General features: G+C 38.7%; 2 protein-coding genes across 3 annotated transcripts; both read right to left on the reverse strand.

The window, feature by feature from the left end:
• Positions 1–752: 752 nt before the first annotated feature.
• On the reverse strand, positions 753–12,224 carry znf76 (zinc finger protein 76). The gene is made up of 11 exons (XM_016261636.1): positions 12,062–12,224; positions 10,194–10,281; positions 8,632–8,738; positions 5,808–5,894; positions 4,196–4,312; positions 3,243–3,444; positions 2,792–2,971; positions 1,882–2,082; positions 1,608–1,801; positions 1,431–1,535; positions 753–1,059 (listed from the first exon to the last, which is right to left on the reverse strand). Exons 1-11 carry the CDS (start codon positions 12,134–12,136, stop codon positions 976–978), a joined length of 1,440 nt encoding a protein of 479 aa, XP_016117122.1. The 5' UTR covers positions 12,137–12,224; the 3' UTR covers positions 753–975.
• A 3,272-nt stretch (positions 12,225–15,496) lies between these two features.
• Positions 15,497–20,529, reverse strand: LOC107575232 (bombesin receptor-activated protein C6orf89 homolog). 2 transcript variants are annotated; one of them, XM_016261641.1, is made up of 8 exons: positions 20,177–20,529; positions 19,638–19,803; positions 17,396–17,532; positions 17,235–17,329; positions 17,013–17,148; positions 16,800–16,923; positions 16,182–16,285; positions 15,497–15,721 (listed from the first exon to the last, which is right to left on the reverse strand). In XM_016261641.1, the coding sequence occupies exons 1-7, from the start codon at positions 20,363–20,365 to the stop codon at positions 16,203–16,205; spliced, it is 930 nt and encodes a 309-aa protein (XP_016117127.1). In that variant the 5' UTR covers positions 20,366–20,529; the 3' UTR covers positions 15,497–15,721; positions 16,182–16,202. The 2 variants fall into 2 exon arrangements, with proteins under 2 accessions (XP_016117127.1, XP_016117126.1); XM_016261640.1 differs by lacking the exon at positions 15,497–15,721 and having other exon boundaries at positions 15,739–16,285.
• Between the last annotated feature and the right edge of the window lie 114 nt (positions 20,530–20,643).

Raw genomic sequence — 20,643 nt, forward strand, 5'->3', positions numbered from 1 at the left:
TGTGTGTGTGTGAGTGTAAAACACGGAAATACATCAAATTCAACATAAATTCACATTCTGTGTCTATATAACAGGAATGTAATGGGAAAACATCTTTAAAAATACACAGTAAAGAAGCTGTTAAATATATCTCAATATTTGCTCGTATTTGTCACTTCAACTGAGGCAGAACATTTAAAAATGTAAAAAAATAATAATAATTAAGGTTAGTGTTTGGGTAGTTTGTAGTCATTATTAACTTAATGATTAAAAGTCTGTGGTAGGTCCTCATTTAGTCCTGTAAATATGTGTGTTCTTCTTTGAGGTTCTGTTAGTGTAAAGTTTCGGTTCAGTTCATGATCTAATGAGCAAACTGTAGATGGAGAGTAAAGCTGCTGGACACATTACTGTACTGCAGCCATGAACAAGAGACAGAAATGCATTTAGGATTATTAAAATTGTTCTAGAACTCAATGTAGCGACACACATGTATAATATTTCTCACATTAAGCCGCTAAAATGAAACATGAGGAAGAAAATCAATTCGGATGTGCTAATTTTTGTGACCGCTGCATATAATCCTGCGCCGTTTTTTCACAAATACAATACAAAACCGACATAACTCCATTATCATTAGGAGAAAATATATATTAATACAAATATTCTGCAAAACACGATTAATGAGAAGCAGATACCCCTGTTTGGATCCGCGAAGACCGTTCGATGCTAGTTTTTCAGGTTCTGGTTTTCGTCGCGTCTCTCGTTTGGAGAGTGTTTAAGAAGTCAAAAAACACATCTCACAAAGAGTTACTGGATAAAGCTGATTTATTGACAAATATACATTTTTATTTTCACCTTGTTTCACAACCTACTGGCTCGAAGCCGGTAAAAAAGACCCTTTAAGACTGCAGAAACGCTTTCTCATACACGCTAACGTAAACGTTAAAAAAGTGTTCGTTCTCGCTCCGAGGCGTCTGAACGTGATTTTTTGAGCGCTCACTGATCTGAGGTCAGTCCGCTGTGCTGAATCGCCGCTGTTGCCATGGTGATCGCCTCCTCTAACGTCTGCTGATCTTCTAGCTGCATACACAACCGATACACACAAACCGTTCAACAAGATATTCTCTCTATATTCTGTACAAACGACAATAATAGTATTTAGTTTTTCTTGAATAAAATAAATTGGCATACTATAAGTCTTTTTTTAGTTTCCAAATGATTGTATGTTAAACAGTATGCCAATATGGCGTACTATTTACGCTAAAATCGTAATTACATTTTCAAGTTTTTAAACGTGTTGACAACACAAAAAGCGATCAACATGAGGCCAAAACTGCCATGTGAAGTATAAGGTAGTTATTTTAGCTAAATTGTTACATGTAAACACAAACATATTTGATGTACGTTTAGTGTGTAGTATTGTAATCCACGTAATTAGCCGTGTTTCGTACCTGTACTGCGATCTGTGTGCCGTTTTCTGTTGCTAGCAGCGCCACCTGCTGGTACGGCGACGCGTTCACTTCAGTCATGATGCCATTTGACGTTACTATGGCAACCTGCAGGAACGAACACCGTTAGCGATTTGAGCTCTGATGACCACGCGACACCGTCCATCCCATAATACCCACCGGCTGCAGCTCTTTGCCATCCGTAACCATGGTGACCTGCTGCCCACCGATGGTTCCGTCCTGGGTCACCATGGTGACGGCCGTGCCGAGCACCTGCAGGTGTGCGCTGATGATGTCGTCGGTTTCCATGGTGACTTTGGCATCACAATCGTTCTGCTCGGCGTCCTGCGGCGACGCCTCGAAAACCTCTGCGTCTGCGTGCGAAATTGTTCGTAAGTGCCTTCGAATTCGGTGAAAGTGAAAGCAAGTCAAGCGAAATAAGAGAAAGACGTACCGGCGTCCTCCACGGTGTCGAAGTCTCCGTGCGCGGTGCGCTTGTGCATGGCCAGCGTGGACGTCTGTCGGTAGGTCTTCCCGCAGTGGCTGCAGGTGTACGGCTTGCAGTGCGTGTGGACCACGTGATGCTTATAAAGACTGGAGTACTCCGTGAAACTCTTCCCACAGCCGGGAACCGTGCACAGATACGGCTTCTCACCTGAGACAGCAAACAGAACGATGAAACGGACACTAAAGACCGATAACTATAGCGATAACTAATGGTAACGTCCACACCACAACATTCTGTTTATTTTAAGCATGTTGCAGTTTTGTTGCCTGTCGCTTTAAATGCTAGAGCTCTTTGAAGTCGGAAGGATTCTGATAGGCTCTGAATCTTTTTATCGTTCATCGTCTGAAAAAAAATTGCAACTTGTTAAAACTAAAACAAGTAAAAATAAAAGCTAAATAGAAATATTAAAAAGAACTAATAAAAATGACAAGCACATAACAAAATTACGTAAAACGACGTAAAATTAAAACGAAAACGGAATATATAAAAATGTACAAATACAGTACTTCTGAAAGTGATTCCAATGATGCTGTTCCTTTGTATCGTTATAATTGTGGTGCGAAGTTCCCTATTATCAAAGAATTAGAACGATTTTCAAACCTTTATCGTTACCGTTATAGCTATCGTCCCAAGTTGAGTTCACATTTGCGAAATTCGCAGTCAACAGTGTAACAATGTATGAAGTCACTTTCAAATCAATCAGCTTTCTGGTAGTCAACTCATCAAATTCACGTGACCAACATGAACTGGAGCGAAATCTGCACTGGGAACCTATTCGCCGTTTGCGCAAAATTCCCAATCGTGTGGATTCCTATTGGAATTATTAGAGCAGCGGTACATGTGAGCGCTGTGTTACCGGTGTGTATCCTCATGTGGTTCTTGTAGTTGGTTGCGCTGGCGAAGGCTCTTCCGCAGGACGGCTCCGGGCACAAATATGGCCGCTCGCCCGTGTGCGTTCGCGTATGAACCTTACGAATGTTGGAGGTGGTGAAGGAGCGTCCGCAGCCCTCGAACGGACACTTAAACGGCTTCTCGCCTGCAAGAGAAAGACAGTTAGGTCACTGATTTTTTTTCTTTTATATATAGCGCTTTTAACAATACAGATTGTGTCAAAGTAGCTTTACAGTATTAAACAGAAACATCGTGTGTCAATAATGCAAAACGACAATAGTAAACACTCAATTTTTAGTTAAAGGCACAGTTTTAGTTGCACAGATACTATTTAAACTGAACTGAACTGGACGATCAAGTCAACGATATCGCTGGAAATTTCTGCGTTTGAATTCAGTTCGGTCGCGCGTTCGTACCGGTGTGCGTGCGCACGTGTTTCTGCAGGTCTCCGGAGGTTTTGAAGGCTTTGTAGCACATGTCCTCGGGGCATTTGTAGGGTTTCTCGCCCGTGTGTGTGCGCAAGTGGCTCTTGAGACCATAACCGGTGGCGAAAGCTTTAGCGCAGGAGGGCACCTCGCATCGGTACGGACGGTCACCCGTGTGCGAGCGCTCGTGCACCTGCAACACACACACACACACACACACACAGTTGAGGTCAAAAGTTTACCCCCCCCCCTTTCAGAATCTGCAAAATGTTAATTATTTTACCAAAATAAGAGGGATCATACAAAATGCATGTTATTGTTTATTTAGTACTGACCTGAATAAGATATTTCACATAAAAGATGTTCACATACAATCCACAAGAGAAAATAATAGTTGAATTTATAAAAATGACCCTTAATTCTTGACACTGTGTTGTTAGCTGAATGATCCACAGCTGTGTTTAGTGATAGTTGTTCATGAGTCCCTTGTTTGTCCTGAACAGTTAAACTGCCTGCTGTTCTTCAGAAAAATCCTTCAGCTCCCACAAATTATTTGGTTTTTCAGCATTTTTGTGTATTTGAACCCTTTCCAACAATGACTATGATTTTGAGATCCATCTTTTCACACTGAGGACAACTGAGGGACTCATATGCAACTATTACAGAAGCTCCAGATGCTCGCTGATGCGCCAGAAGGAGAAATCATGCATTAAGAGCTGGGGGTGAAAACTTTTGAACCGAATGGAGATGTGTACATTTTTCTTATTTTGCCTAAATATCATATTTTTTCATTTAGTGCTGCCCTTCAGAGGCTACAGAAGATAGTTACTTGACAAAATAAGTAAAATTCACCCTGATCTTCAAATTCTAAAAGTTTTCACCCCTCAGTTGTCCTCGGTGTGAAAAGATGGATCTGCCCCAGTGCATTGTGGGAAGCTCTGTACCTTCAGATGGTGTGCTGTGGTGTAGTATCGGCCGCAGCCCGTGTGTCCACAGCGGAAACTCTTCTCTCCGACCTGCTGGACTTTACCGGAGCTCCAGACCTTCCCCTCGAACATCAGCTGAGCAACAACACACGTTATACGGACAATTATATACACACAATGCATCTGTTTAAATAAGCTAATTAAATTAACGATGAAGATATAATCGAATTAGACTAAAGTACTCTTCTGTACACCAAGCCGTTTTAGAGCTGAAAGTTTAAAGTCTTTGTAATTGTAAGTGAAGCTGCTGCAACGCAAGACAAATTTCAGACAATAAAGTTATATCGTATCGTATTAAATAAGTAGGTTTAAGTTTAACGACTAAAATTGGTAACCTGAAACAAATAAATAAAAAAAGATAAATACAAATATTTTTAATAACTACAACAAAATTATTGAAAAGTGAAGTAAAATTAAAATGAAAACTGAAAATATGAAAAGAAAAGCTATATAAAAATATGAATAAATACTATAATAGTGTTAAAAAATAATAAAACGACTAATGAATAAAATCAATAAATTATCTAAATAAAGCAAATGAGTAAATTAGCAATCTACCTGGCTATCTATCAAAATCAATCAATTATCTGTATAAATACACATTGGTAAATAAAATCAGTTATCAATCTAAATAAACAAAGAAATAAGCAAAATCAATAATTGTTTTAAATAATAAAAAGAAATAAAATTAATACATTATCAATCTATCTGAATAAATATCGAATAATACTGAATCAATCTGAATTGGTTAAATAAACATTTTATTAACATTATTTTGTATTTCATTTTAAATAATAATTATACATTTCCCAGTGTTTTTATGCATTTTTACCTTTATTCCAAAATAATAACGAAAGGCAGTAACAATTCGAACAACATTTTGCAAAGACTTCTTTAGCTAGGCTAACATTAGTTAACATGAACAACACTTCTACAGCATTTATTAATCTTAGTTAGGTGGTATTTTCACTAAGTGCTAAGGGCTCTCTGTTGTAAGTCAATGGGCTGAAGGGAGGCACGCCTCCGCTGTAACTTTACCTGCGGGTGTCGCTGTTGGACAGTGTTACTTTATAAAAACCAGTGACTTTTATACTTTTATTAATGTCATATTTATTAGTTTCATTTTTGTAATATCGATGCCTCCTTGGACGAAACGCCCCTGATATATATAATTAAAATATAATATTGTTACAATAAAGTAACAATTTTGAAATATGTTGATTGCTGTATTTTTTGTTGTTTATCTCAGTATTCCTGTCAGTGTTGTATAAGGGCTTTTATGCATAACAGAATGTGATGAAACAGAGTTTCAAATAGCTGGGCTGAGATATATAGCAATTTTTATGACTGCAGAAATATGTTAATTCAGTACACACATTACTTTTCACACAAAAAATATTAATGATTATTTCAAAGGTTTACTAATGATGCATCACCTGGATATTTTCATGTCTGAAAAAAATTGGGATTAAACGGGTTAATAAAATAAATAAATGATTTATCGTAATGGATAAAGATATAAATAAAATCAATTAATAAATTAAATAAAGTCAGAAAACGTCTATCACACCTGTATGCTGGTCTGCTCCGCTCCGTTTGTGTTCTCGATGTTTTCGTCGACCTCGACCTCTGACCCCGTCAGCTGAGCCACATCAAATCAAACACCAGTCATGAACGTATAAAATCACGAGAACGTATAAAATTACATGTTTTCACACCTTATGTTTGTTACCAAATTCTGTTTTAGCATGTCTAATTACTTGAATGCATAAAAACAATTTTTATTTATTCTTACAACAGCCTTACGAAATTCTGTGTTGTTTATTTACATTTTTCTGGTTAATCGAATGAAGGCATAAAACATGAAAATGAAACAAATTAAATTTTTTTGCTCAATAAATGGGATTTTCCAGTCAAATTAAAACATGGAAGAAATATTGTGTGATTATTCCTTTTAAAAAAATTAAGTTTTATCAATTTAGTAGTAGTAGCCCAGCCGTACTGCTTACGTTCTACTGAATGATGTTAATACATTTCAGCTACAATTTCTTCAAGTCAAGCCGAACTTTTATTTTGACGGGTTGCCGTGCATACATTTAACACCAGTTTTACTCAAATGAAAGGGTAAAACGCTCATGGAGTGCCTCTCAGAGCGGTTCTGGAGATGTTGTTCATGTATTCATGTCCCTATTTATATTTTGATACTACTAATCAAAATATAAAAAACTTTCGAGGAATCACAATGCTGATGACCATTGAAACGCATTATCAGTCTTACGAAAAGGGTCCACACTTATGAATGGGAGAAACAGCAACGTGCAATATGGCGGAATAGTCCCGCCTTCTAAATGAAAGAGCCAATCACTGATTGGTAAAGACATCAACTGCGTCCCAAATGACACGCTATACACTATGTACCTTATGCACTATGTACTCAACCATGTAGTGTATGAATTTAATACATTTAATTACACGCAAACACATATAGACACACACACACACACACACACTCGTTAGTATCACTCTCTCTCCGAGTATCACCAAAGACTCCTATAGTAGGGCCCTATGAAATTTTTCTGGATTAAAATATAAAAATATACTACTTTCTATTTATATTTTGATACTACTAATCAAAATATAAAAAACTTTCGAGGAATCACAATGCTGATGACCATTGAAACGCATTATCAGTCTTACGAAAAGGGTCCACACTTATGAATGGGAGAAACAGCAACGTGCAATATGGCGGAATAGTCCCGCCTTCTAAATGAAAGAGCCAATCACTGATTGGTAAAGACATCAACTGCGTCCCAAATGACACGCTATACACTATGTACCTTATGCACTATGTACTCAACCATGTAGTGTATGAATTTAATACATTTAATTTGTCATTCATAATCTGAGTCCGATAGCTACTGTCTGTTATTTAAGTGCATCGTCCGGGTATTTAAAGTGCACTTTTTCTTTTTAGAATTTACAGTGTGAACGCACTACTCACACTATTTATACTACAAAACGTCATAGAATAGTGCATAAGTACGCGATTTGGGATGCACTGATTGCGTCAATGCAGTGGCCGTTAAGCCCCGTTTACAGTAACTATAACGATAACTATAACAATATTAGCGGACGATATCGTCTGTTTATTCTAAGCGCACGCTCGTCTGCCGCTTTAAATTCTCCAGCTCGTTACAGCAGGATGGATTCTGATTGGCTGTCAGTGTTTGTACCGTTCATCAGCTGGAAAAAAATCGTTCTGGAAGTGATTCCAACGTTATCGTATCTCTGTGCCTTTATCGTTATAGCTGTGGTGTGGACTCTGCTGCTCTTCAATATTGAGAACGATTTTTAGAACTATATCTTTATCGTTATCTTTATAGTTATCGTGACTTTGGTTATAGTTATCGTGATTTTGACTTTGGTATCACACTTGCTCGGCGGCGTCACACACACCTTTCTGCTGGACGCTGACGTGCTGAATGAACGCCGTGGTCCCGTCCTCCAGTTGAACCGTGTTTCCCTCCATTAGACTCGCATCTGAACATCACAACACCGTCAGATCTCTTACACCAGGGCTGTCACTAACATCTATTTGGGTACTCGGGTAACCGGTCGATTATTCTAACGATTAATCGAGTGATCGGATAATTACAATATTTTTTTTGAAGACCTAAGTGAACAATAACCTTTAAAATGACTTAAAATACAAGTACCGTCATCGCGATTAATCGCATCCAATCGCAAGTTATTATTTACATAATATGCGTGTACCGTGTATATTTATTTATTATGCATATAATACACACATACAGCATATATTTTGAAAATATTTACATGTCTATATTTATAGCCATATAAAAAAACCACAACTAATTCCTTGCGTGTTTGCGCACACTTAGCGAATAAAGCTAATTCTGATATAATTTATATTATTAATAAATGTATGCAATATAAACTTATTTTTCCTAAATATATACATGCATGTGTGTGTATTTAGATACTAAATATACACAGTACACACACATATATTATGTAAACAAAAACCTTTATTTTGGATGCGATTTATCATTAACTATAACAATATTAGCGGACGATATCGTCTGTTTATTCTAAGCGCACGCTCGTCTGCCGCTTTAAATTCTCCAGCTCGTTACAGCAGGATGGATTCTGATTGGCTGTCAGTGTTTGTACCGTTCATCAGCTGGAAAAAAATCGTTCTGGAAGTGATTCCAACGTTATCGTATCTCTGTGCCTTTATCGTTATAGTTGTGGTGTGGACTCTGCTGCTCTTCAATATTGAGAACGATTTTTAGAACTATATCTTTATCGTTATCTTTATAGTTATCGTGACTTTGGTTATAGTTATCGTGATTTTGACTTTGGTATCACACTTGCTCGGCGGCGTCACACACACCTTTCTGCTGGACGCTGACGTGCTGAATGAACGCCGTGGTCCCGTCCTCCAGTTGAACCGTGTTTCCCTCCATTAGACTCGCATCTGAACATCACAACACCGTCAGATCTCTTACACCAGGGCTGTCACTAACATCTATTTGGGTACTCGGGTAACCGGTCGATTATTCTAACGATTAATCGAGTGATCGGATAATTACAATATTTTTTTTGAAGACCTAAGTGAACAATAACCTTTAAAATGACTTAAAATACAAGTACCATCATCGCGATTAATCGCATCCAATCGCAAGTTATTATTTACATAATATGCGTGTACCGTGTATATTTATTTATTATGCATATAATACACACATACAGCATATATTTTGAAAATATTTACATGTCTATATTTATAGCCATATAAAAAAACCACAACTAATTCCTTGCGTGTTTGCGCACACTTAGCGAATAAAGCTAATTCTGATATAATTTATATTATTAATAAATGTATGCAATATAAACTTATTTTTCCTAAATATATACATGCATGTGTGTGTATTTAGATACTAAATATACACAGTACACACACATATATTATGTAAACAAAAACCTTTATTTTGGATGCGATTTATCATGATTAATCGTTTGACAGCACTAATAATAATAATTAGTTCAAATAAAGTATCAAAAGCAAGTAATCATATGGTTTTATTGAACAGAACTGTTAAAATACGTAATTTATTACAAACAATAGCGCTAACGTACATTGCGCATAATAACAAATGCCAGCAGAGGGCGCCAACGTCCTGACGATTGTTTTACACTTTACTGCGCGATCTAATCTTGATTCATTCTTGATTCAAACGTCCACTTAATCTTTAATATTTGGTTATTTCTTCACGACAGAAATGCTACAGCCACTGTAATTTCTTGGATATGTGGACATCAAAACGTGTGAACTCCGAGCGAGAGTTTGAGCTTTTATTCTGAAATCGCGTTGAACAGTTAGCATGTTGAGAAAGATATCTATGTATTCTCCTGTGTTTGCGTAGATTTACCTTATAAATACTAGTTATAATACTAATACTATGTGCATATTTCCATGAGATTGTCTCACCGCTGATGGTCTGCTGTATGTAAGCGGTGGATCCGTCGCTCAGAGCCACGGCCTGAAGCCCCAAACCCTCCATCATCTCACTGCAGCTCTGAACACACACACATTACACCTTAAACACGGCCGCATCACACAACTATACTCACGTACAGTCATTACCCGACACCGTACACCTCAAATACAGCAGTCCGGTAACAATACAGTTTGACTGATATTTGAAAATCGTTATGAACAGTTGAGAAATATATCTATGTATTCTCCTGTGTTTGCGTAGATTTACCTTATAAATACGATGAAATGGCGCACGTTGCGTTTCTAGATGAACGTTATAATACGCTAGTAGACAAAAACTTTTATTTTGGATGCGATTAATCGCGATTAATCGTTTGACCGCACTAGTTATAATACTAATACTATGTGCATATTTCCATGAGATTGTCTCACCGCTGATGGTCTGCTGTATGTAAGCGGTGGATCCGTCGCTCAGAGCCACGGCCTGAAGCCCCAAACCCTCCATCATCTCACTGCAGCTCTGAACACACACACATTACACCTTAAACACGGCCGCATCACACAACTATACTCACGTACAGTCATTACCCGACACCGTACACCTCAAATACAGCAGTCCGGTAACAATACAGTTTGACTGATATTTGAAAATCGTTTAGGAGAATCGCTAAGTTTGTTTTAAGTTTGTAAAGCGTTTAGATTTCACACGCCACCTTGGCTACTTTTACCGTTATTCGGGGAATTGTCGTAGGCAAAATCCACGCAATCGGGAGTTTTGTGCAAAACGTTGGTCATGAGAATTCATCGCGTTGATCGACGGAAACCTGCTGGGTTTTAGAGTGATTAACGTACAGTGGATATTTTGCCGCACCAACTAACGAACTAACCTACTGTGCGTTTTTAACATCGCTTAATTTATATTCGGCATTTTAGGTTCATTAAGTTAAAGATTCCTGGTATTGCAATATTATTTTAATGTTAACGAAGCTGATTTTCCTCCTAAATTCTCATAATCGCATTGCTTAAAATTAATTATTATTAAAATTGTATTTTGTTGATCATGGCAGTATTTGTTATACTGGCTTTAATTTATCCAGATTTTAATAACTAAAATTGATTATAGTAATAAAATGCAATAAAACAAATTATCATTCTATCGGTCTAAATAAAGCAATAAATAAAATCAATAATTGCGCCACTTTGAATTCTTTTTTCTCCCAAATTCTCATTATCGCAACGCAAAAAAAGATTTATTATTTAATTTGTTTTATCACGTTAGCATTCGTTGTATTTGCTCTAATGCCGATAATTACAAATATTTTATTGTACTTATAAAATTACATGGAAAAGAAAATAATGAGAATTACAAAACACCCGGTACTTTATTTGTAGTAGTTTAAGTACTAAACATGCTAAAACTATAACTCTAATAAATATAAATTAAAGCTTAATAGAATAATAATAAAAAAAAAACTAATAACATGACGAAAGCACAAAATTGCTGAAACAAAATTAAGTGCTTTCAAACACTTTAAGTGTAAAGCGTTTAGCTTCCACATGCCACTTATCGAATTTTCGCAGGCGAAATACACGCGATCGGGAGTTTCGAGCTAAGTGTTGGTCAGGTGAATTTGTCGTGTTGACCAACAGAAATCTGACTGATTTGAAAGTTATTCTGTGTTTGCTGCGGTTTACAGTCGATATTTTGCCGTGAAATTATGGCCCTGCCTACTACCGAAGTTTTTGGCGTTGCTTAGCAACAGAAGTTGGATATTTTGCCCTGCCTTCTAATGAACTTTTTGGCGTTGCTTAGCAACAGGAGTTGGATATTTTGCCGCGAAATTATGGCCCTGCCTACTACCGAAGTTTTTGGCGTTGCTTAGCAACAGAAGTTGGATATTTTGCCCTGCCTTCTAATGAACTTTTTGGCGTTGCTTAGCAACAGGAGTTGGATATTTTGCCGCGAAATTATGGCCCTGCCTACTACCGAAGTTTTTGGCGTTGCTTAGCAACAGAAGTTGGATATTTTGCCCTGCCTTCTAATGAACTTTTTGGCGTTGCTTAGCAACAGGAGTTGGATATTTTGCCGCGAAATTATGGCCCTGCCTACTACCGAAGTTCTTGGCGTTGCTTAGCAACAGAAGTTGACTACAATAAATCCAGCAGACAGCTGTTGCTAAGCAACATACTGTCCAGTTGAGTTTTAAAATAAGCTAAACGCACCATATTTGCGCTGCTGCAAAACACACTAAAAAGTACCATGTTACTACCATGTGTTTCCACGCGTATCATGGTAATACCGTGGTGTGTTCGAGGAAGCCGGGAGCAGCATGTAAATCCCTTGGAACATGATTCTGGTGATAATACTGTACCATGGTACTACCACAGTACTTTAGTAAGTGTGTTCACAGTGCAGATGAACGCAGACACGCGCACGCCGCAGGCCTCGTGTCTCACACACACACACACACACCAAACACACACACAGACGGACAGAGCGCGGGAATAACGCGAATAATGTCGGTGTGCGTGTGTCTCTAGCGCGGCTGTGTGTCCGCCGCTATCCCATCATTCTCTCCGGAGCAGCAGCAGCGCAGGCTGGGATACTCACCACCGCCAGCGGCCCGACATGCACCGCGACACCGGACGCAGCGCCTCAGTCCTCCGGCAGGCGGCGCTCAAACAGCAACTTATAAGATAGCAACTTTGACCCTGGAGCACAAAACCAGTCATAAGAGTCAATTTTGTGAATCTGAGATGTATGCATCAGCTGAAAGCTGAATAATAAGCTTTCCATTGATGTATGGTTTGTTAGGATCGGACAATATTTGAAAATCTGGAATCTGAGGGTGCAAAAAAATCTAAATATTGAGAAAATCATCTTTAAAGTTGTTCAAATGAAGTTCTTAGCAATGCATATTACTAATCAAACATTAAGTTTTGATATATTTACGGTAGGAGATTTACTAAATATCTTCAAGGAACATGATCTTTACTTAATATCCTAATGATTTTTGGCATAAAAGAGAAATGATACAATGTACTGTTGGCTATAGCTACAGATACACCTGTGTTGCTCATAATAATGGTTCAAAGAAGTATATAAAATAAACAGAAATAACAAATACGTGCGCTAAAAAGCAGAATGTTTAAGAGGCTTTCATTGCAGAACCTAGAGTAAAACTATGATACACGAATTATAATATTCAGAGGATTAAAAGCCACAGAGCGCCCCCTGCCGTCAACAGAGAGACTCACATCCGGTCCTCCACATTCACTTCCGCCCCGTTCCTGCCGTAGATGCGGCCGCCATCTTGGAACGGTCAACTTGACGTCATTCACCACACTGTAGGTTCTCAGCCGTTGTGGCGTCTTCCGAATATGACGTCAAGTTGACCGTTCCAAGATGGCGGACGGCTTCCATATAGCGGTCGCTAATGAGGCATCTTTTATTTTATTATTATTATTATTCCTCTAATGATATATATATCTACGGTTTCTGCTCTTAATAACCCGGAACCGGAAGAATACAGCTAGTGTGGACGAAATGTTATTCACAAAAACACTCACTGAGGAAATGTATAAGTTACAGCAAAAACTGACCTTTATTGTTATAATCAAAAAGCTTTTTATATATATTTTTTTTTAATCTTAGTACTGTTGTTTAAAAGTTATTTGTGACAAATATTGATATTTATTGTAGCATTATTATACCTTGTGTCTTTTATTTTTCATTAATTAATAAGTATATATATATATATATAACTATATATGTAGTAAATAAGTAAAAACTGAGATTTTCTCACCTGGATCAACTCAGTCTCTACTGCAGACCTCCTTATAAACAGCTTGCTGTTGTTGTATTGGATTCAGAGCAGCACTAGACATTATAACATTACCATTATTCTTAACACCTGACGTTTTGACTCCAGATGTGCCGAACAATCACAGAAACCAGTTTACGAACAGCAGCTTTTGTTTACTGTGTAAATCCTGCAGCAAAATCACAATCAGCATAAATCTCTGAATCATAAATCACACCATCTGCATCCTATTCTCATTATTTACAATGATTAAAGTCCAGAGGACAAAAAACCGTCGGCGATATTAAACCGCGATGATGACCAGGATATGACATCATCGGCTGATGACCAACATTTAAAGTGCTCTGATTGGCCGGTCGCGGAACACGCGCGGCTCACATTTCAACACTGAAATTAGATTCGCGACAACAAAACGCATTTCCGACACACTGGCTAACGTTACTGCGATGCAAAAAAAAAATATTCACCATCATTACCATAATTAAACAAACTTCGATCCTCCCGACAAGTTCTTGTTACCAAAATATTACTAAATTATTCTCAACGTCATTACCGTAATACACAAAAAATTAATTGTTCTCATTACCATAATGAAAAATATGGCCATTCTCATTACCGTCACCAACAAAAAAAACATAATATGAAGAGATTTTGAACAAAATGATTCTCATTACCATAATTAAAAATACACACGAATTCTCATTACCGTCATTAAAAAAAATGCATTTCTCATTACCATAATGAAAAATAGGATCATTCTCATTACCGTCACACCAAAAAAAACATAATATGAAGAGATTTTGAACAAAATGATTCTCATTACCATAATTAAAAATACACACGAATTCTCATTACCGTCATTAATTAAGAAAAATGAATTTCTCATTACCATAATGAAAAATATGACCATTCTCATTACCGTCACACCAAAAAAAACATAATATGATGAGATTTTGAACAAAATAATTCTCATTACTATAATTAAAAATATACACGAATTCTCATTACCGTCATTAATTAAGAAAAATGAATTTCTCATTACCATAATGAAAAATATGACCATTCTCATTACCGTCACACCAAAAAAAACATAATATGATGAGATTTTGAACAAAATAATTCTCATTACTATAATTAAAAATATACACGAATTCTCATTACCGTCATTAATTAAGAAAAATGAATTTCTCATTACCATAATGAAAAATATGACCATTCTCATTACCGTCACACCAAAAAAAAACATAATATGAAGAGATTTTGAACAAAATAATTCTCATTACTATAATTAAAAATATACACGAATTCTCATTACCGTCATTAATTAAGAAAAATGAATTTCTCATTACCATAATGAAAAATATGGCCATTCTCATTACCGTCACCAACAAAAAAAACATAATATGAAGAGATTTTGAACAAAATGATTCTCATTACCATAATTAAAAATACACACGAATTCTCATTACCGTCATTAAAAAAAATGCATTTCTCATTACCATAATGAAAAATAGGATCATTCTCATTACCGTCACACCAAAAAAAACATAATATGAAGAGATTTTGAACAAAATGATTCTCATTCTCATTACCATAATTAAAAATACACACGAATTCTCATTACCGTCATACAAAAAAAAAAAAAAAAAAAAAGATGGAAAAATGTTTTTTCTCATTAATATCGTTATATTTATTCTCATTACGTTACACTTTTTGTTTTGTTTTCCCCCCAAAAAATCTTGTTCTCAACACTGTATTACAGAAATAGTATTCTTATTTATTTAAATTCAGTCAGTACAACAAATACTACCATAAAATGTAAAAATAATTTACTATTTGACTTTATATATTAACATCAACTAATTGTATTGTAACAGTAATGAGAATGATTTTGTTTACAGTAATGAAATTTTTAGTTTTTTGCATCCCAGTAATTTGTAGACGAAATGCGCTTAATGGTCATGAAAACAATGTCAAGACGTACTAAAATATCCTTAAAACAGGTTTGATTTTCTTTCAACAAAATACAGTTTCTTTGAAGTTTGGCGCGAGGATCGGAAAACACCGCCGGAGCCAAAGATCCCGGCAGCTCCGCGGAAACGCCGCCGTCTGAAGAAAGAGAAAGCGAGTGCTGATGTCACTTCCTGCGTTACACTTTTTGTTTTACCTCAACACAAATGTTTTCCCCCCAAAAAATCTTGTTCTCAACACTGTATTACAGAAATAGTATTCGCATTTATTTAAATTCAGTCAGTACAACAAATACTACCATAAAATGTAAAAAATAATTTACTATTTGACTTTATATATTAACATCAACTAATTGTATTGTAACAGTAATGAGAATGATTTTGTTTACAGTAATGAGATTTTTAGTTTTTTGCATCCCAGTAATTTGTAGACGAAATGCGCTTAATGGTCATGAAAACAATGTCAAGACGTACTAAAATATCCTTAAAACAGGTTTGATTTTCTTTCAACAAAATACAGTTTCTTTGAAGTTTGGCGCGAGGATCGGAAAACACCGCCGGAGCCGAAGATCCCGGCAGCTCCGCGGAAACGCCGCCGTCTGAAGAAAGAGAAAGCGAGTGCTGATGTCACTTCCTGAACGATGTTCTCAGAGCACAGGGCCGTCACACAGCACTCTCTGAGCTCCAGACGCGAAGAGCTCCAGCAGCCAGTAGCGCGGATCCGCCAACACTGCGCACAGAAGAAGAATGAGATCAGACGTGGCTTCATATCACAGAGAGAAGAGAGAGAGACTTTATCCTTAACACAGACCATAGCTATAGTTTGTGCAAACGTATGTTTATTCAAGTTTCATCAGTTAAAATGTATCTATCTGCATTTTATTCAGCGATAACTGGATGCCTTTGTCCATATTAGGGATTTCCTGGAGCGTCGTCAGTGCTATTACTTCTGCGATGCATGTGGCGTTTCTGCGCAAGAGCGCCCTCCGGCTTCCAGTATGAATTAAACAGTCGTTACATTACGTGTGTGCTCAGTAATGCTCACAACACCCTATTTTGGGTACAAATAGGAAAGATGATACTTTTCTCTAAAGAAGCAGGATTCCCTGAATTATCGTCATTGATATCGTTATCGCAATAAATACCAGAAAGTATCGTGATATATATTTTAAGCCCATATCGGCCATCCCTAGAAGTAGCACAGCAATGAGGAGCCGCTCACGGCTCTGAGAGATGTGTCTTACCCATGTCTCCCGGCTCCAGCCACAGACTGAAGGAGCGGCAGTGTGTTTGGCATCGCTGGATCGGAAGAACACGAACCCACGGAGAGCCTTCAGCCACCACCAGCCAACCCAACACCTGCACACGCTACAACAACAAGAAGAGACATAAATGAGATGAGCATATATATATATATATATATATATATATATATATAAGAAACACTGTGTTCCGACCGTGTGTTGAGCGCTGGTGCTGTCGCTCAGTTGGCAGCGCTGCAGTGTTGTTCCTGTGTTCTCCAGCAGAGGGCAGAGCTCAGCGTCAGGAAACAACCACTGGAGAAGCGTCTCTCTGGGACTGGACGAGAAACTCCTGACACACACACACACACACGAGCTTCAAACACACACAGATACAGATGCTGATGATCATCTAATAATCAGAGTGCTGCAGGTTACCAGAGCAGGGTGAAGTTGGCCGGTGTTGCTGTGAGCGTCTGCGGCTGTGAGAACTGCTCCAGGTGAGACACACGGCGAGACATAGACTCTCCGCCCTGAAACACACACACACATTAACCTCCATCACCACACACTGTGTGTATGTGTGTGTGTGTCTGTACCTTGAGCAGCAGTGGCTGTGTGTGTCTGTCGATCCCCGCAGACGCTCTCAGCTCCAGCACCGCAGTCACGTCTGCGCAGGCCGAGCAGTTCCCCCGCGGCGTCTGCGGCGCACCGGATGCCCACCACTCGTGAAACCCTGCCCACACACACACATACACACACACAGGCATGTTGAGATGGACGCGTGTGGAGAGCGTGTGGACAGTGTTGGGGGTAATGCATTACAAGTAACACGAGTTACGTAATCAGATTACTTTTTTCAAGTAACTCGTAAAGTAATGGATTACTTTTTAATTTAGAAGGAAATATCTGAGTTACTTTTTCAAATAAGTAACTCCAGTTACTCTTTCTCCATGTGTTGAGTGACAGCTCTGGTGTTGCCATGGTGACAGAAATCAGGAGTCAGTGCAGAGCGTTGTGTGTGAACATGATCTTACTGTAGTTCTAGACTCAATATCAACATGTGTTTACTCATCTCACTGCACACAAACACATTCAGTGCTCCTCACAATCAATAAAAACAGTCCAATGCAAACTCAGAATATTACACAAAGCTGCAATAATTAAATATGTTAAATAAGACAAATATCATTATGTACTTAATCCCAATTTATTAACCAGTGTCTTTGCTGCTGACCTTCCGATGATCCAATTCAACCATACTAAACAAAAATGACACATTTACGCATCATTTTTGTTATTGCTGAATAGTGTTGAACTTTCTTCTGCTGCGTCATATTCTTCATGCGATTTGAGCTGCGCCCTCTACTGTACAGACGAGAATTTACATTTTCTTCAGCCTGAGGCGTATTTGTTTCACTTCTGTTGAGAAAGGGCTTTTACATTTGTAAAATAACTTTTTTATATTAGAAACAAACAAGCAAGCCCTGCCCAGATTTAAAAAGTAACTCAAAAGTAACGTAATGCATTACTTTCCATAAAAAGTATGTAATGTAATTACTTACTTTTTTAGGGAGTAATGAGAATATTGTAATGCACTACTTTTACTTAACTTTCCCCAACACTGCATGTGCAGAGCATGTCTGATGACGTCTGATGGTGTCTGACGGAGTCCGATTGTGTCCGACGACGTCCGATTGTGTCCGACGGTGTCTGATGGTGACTGACGGAGTCTGACTGTGTCTGACGGCGTCCGATGGTGTCTGACGGCGTCCGACTGTGTCTGACGGTGTCTGACGGAGTCCGACGGTGTCTGATTGTGTCCGACTGTGTCTGATTGTGTCCGACGGAGTCCGACTGTGTCTGATTGTGTCCGATTGTGTCCGACTGTGTCTGATTGTGTCCGACTGTGTCTGACGGCGTCTGATTGTGTCCGACTGTGTCTGATGGCGTTTGACGACGTCTGACTGTGTCTGACGGAGTCTCATTGTGTCTGACGGAGTCTGATTGTGTCCGACTGTGTCTGACGGTGTCTGACGGCGTCTGATTGTGTCTGACGAAGTCCGATTGTGTCTGACGAAGTCCGATTGTGTCGGACGGCGTCTGACGGCATCCGATTGTGTCTGACGGCGTCTGGCGGAGTCCGATTGTGTCTGACGGGTTCTGACAGCGTCTGACTGTGTCTGACGGCGTCTGATTGTGTCTGACGGCGTCAGATGCTGCCTGACGGTGTCTTATGTGTCGCATTGATTGTTTCTGACGGCGTCTGATTGTGTCTGATGTCTGTCTTATGTGTCTTATGGTGTCTGATTATGTCTGACGGTGTCTTGTGTCTGATGACGTCTGATTTTGTCCGACGTGTCTTATGTGTCTGATTATGTCTGACGGTGTCTGATTATGTCTGACGGTGTCTTATGTGTCTGATGACGTCTGATGTGTCTTATGGTGTCTCGATTATGTCTGACGGTGTCTTATGTGTCTGACGTGTCTTATTATGTCTTATGGTGTCTGATTATGTCTGACGACGTCTGATTGTGTCTTATTGTGTCTGATTATGTCTGACCGTGTCTTATGTGTCTGATTGTGTCTGACGTGTCTTATGCGTCTGATTATGTCTTATGGTGTCTGATTATGTCTGACGGTGTCTTATGTGTCTGATTGTGTCTGACGTGTCTTATGCGTCTGATTATGTCTTATGGTGTCTGATTATGTCTGACGGTGTCTTATGTGTCTGATTGTGTCTGACGTGTCTTATGCGTCTGATTATGTCTTATGGTGTCTGATGGTGTTTTATGTGTCTGATGGTGTCTTATGTGTCTGATGACGTCTGATGCGTCTCACCGTGCAGGTTGTATTTGTTGGCGATGGGCAGCTCCAGCAGCCGCGCGTGACTGAGAGGAGATGAGCTGTTGTGTCCGGCTGCACTCGAGGAGTCCAGCAGCGGCGCACTGTGAGGATACGTGAACACCAGCACCACCATCAGCAGAACCCCCAGCGCCAGCACCAGCTGCACACACACACACACACCTGTCACACACATCTCACACACACGTCACATAAACACGTATCTGTGACACGCGATACACATGCCAGTATATAAAACATATATATATGTAAAATATTTTACAAATAATGTGTTTTATATTATACCTAAAAACATAATAAAATATATTTTATGTTACAAAAATATCACAAATAATATTTTTGTTTTCAATTACATGCAAGTATATTTTAAATCATTTAAAATAATTTATAATATATATATTTTTTTTTTTTTTTTGTTGAGTTTTTGACTTGCGTTCTAGCGATCTGCTCTCTCGCTTCACTAGAATATCTTGCCAATGTGTTTTTGCAGTGTGTGTTGATCTGGCTCCTCGCACCTTGACAGTGGCTCTCAGGATGGGGAACTGCGGCGGGTCCCTGCGAGGCTCGTTAGTCTCCAGCACCTGCTTGATGAACTTCTCGATCTCTCTCTCGCTCATCCCGTAGCGGTAACCGGACTGCCGCAGTATGTCGATGCTCTCCGACAGCTTATCATAGATGCAGGGCTCACTGAGAGACGAGCCCATGATACCAGTGTGTGTGTGTGTGTGTGTGAGAGAGAGAGAGTCAGGGCCTCATCTTCATCACCAGCATCATCTTCTTCATCAGAGTGTGGAAACAGCTGCAGATGAGTGTGTGTGTGTCTGTGAGAGAGAGAGTGAGTGAGTGTGTGTGTGTGTGAGAGAGAGAGAGAGTGTGTGTGAGAGTGAGAGAGAGTGTGTGTGTGTGTGTGTGAGAGAGAGAGAGTGTGTGTGTGTGTCTGTGTGTGAGAGAGAGAGAGAGAGTGTGTGTGTGTGTGTGTGTG

This window comes from Sinocyclocheilus grahami, unplaced genomic scaffold, assembly GCF_001515645.1.
Source record: "Sinocyclocheilus grahami isolate Dianchi unplaced genomic scaffold, SAMN03320097.WGS_v1.1 scaffold2518.1, whole genome shotgun sequence".
NCBI classification, from domain to species: Eukaryota; Metazoa; Chordata; class Actinopteri; order Cypriniformes; family Cyprinidae; genus Sinocyclocheilus; species Sinocyclocheilus grahami.

Excerpts from the sequence above, each read along its gene's own strand:
- znf76 (XM_016261636.1), bottom strand. The coding sequence starts at position 12,136 with ATGGTACAGTATTATCACCAGAATCATGTTCCAAGGGATTTACATGCT. Across the intron at positions 2,972-3,242 it reads ACACGTGCGCACGCACACCG|GCGAGAAGCCGTTTAAGTGT; the intron begins GTACGAACGCGC and ends TTTCTCTTGCAG. Across the intron at positions 1,536-1,607 it reads ATGGCAAAGAGCTGCAGCCG|GTTGCCATAGTAACGTCAAA; the intron begins GTGGGTATTATG and ends TCGTTCCTGCAG.
- LOC107575232 (XM_016261641.1), bottom strand. The coding sequence starts at position 20,365 with ATGGGCTCGTCTCTCAGTGAGCCCTGCATCTATGATAAGCTGTCGGAG. Across the intron at positions 17,149-17,234 it reads GCCAACTTCACCCTGCTCTG|GAGTTTCTCGTCCAGTCCCA; the intron begins GTAACCTGCAGC and ends TGTGTGTGTCAG. Across the intron at positions 16,924-17,012 it reads GCACCAGCGCTCAACACACG|CGTGTGCAGGTGTTGGGTTG; the intron begins GTCGGAACACAG and ends TTGTTGTTGTAG.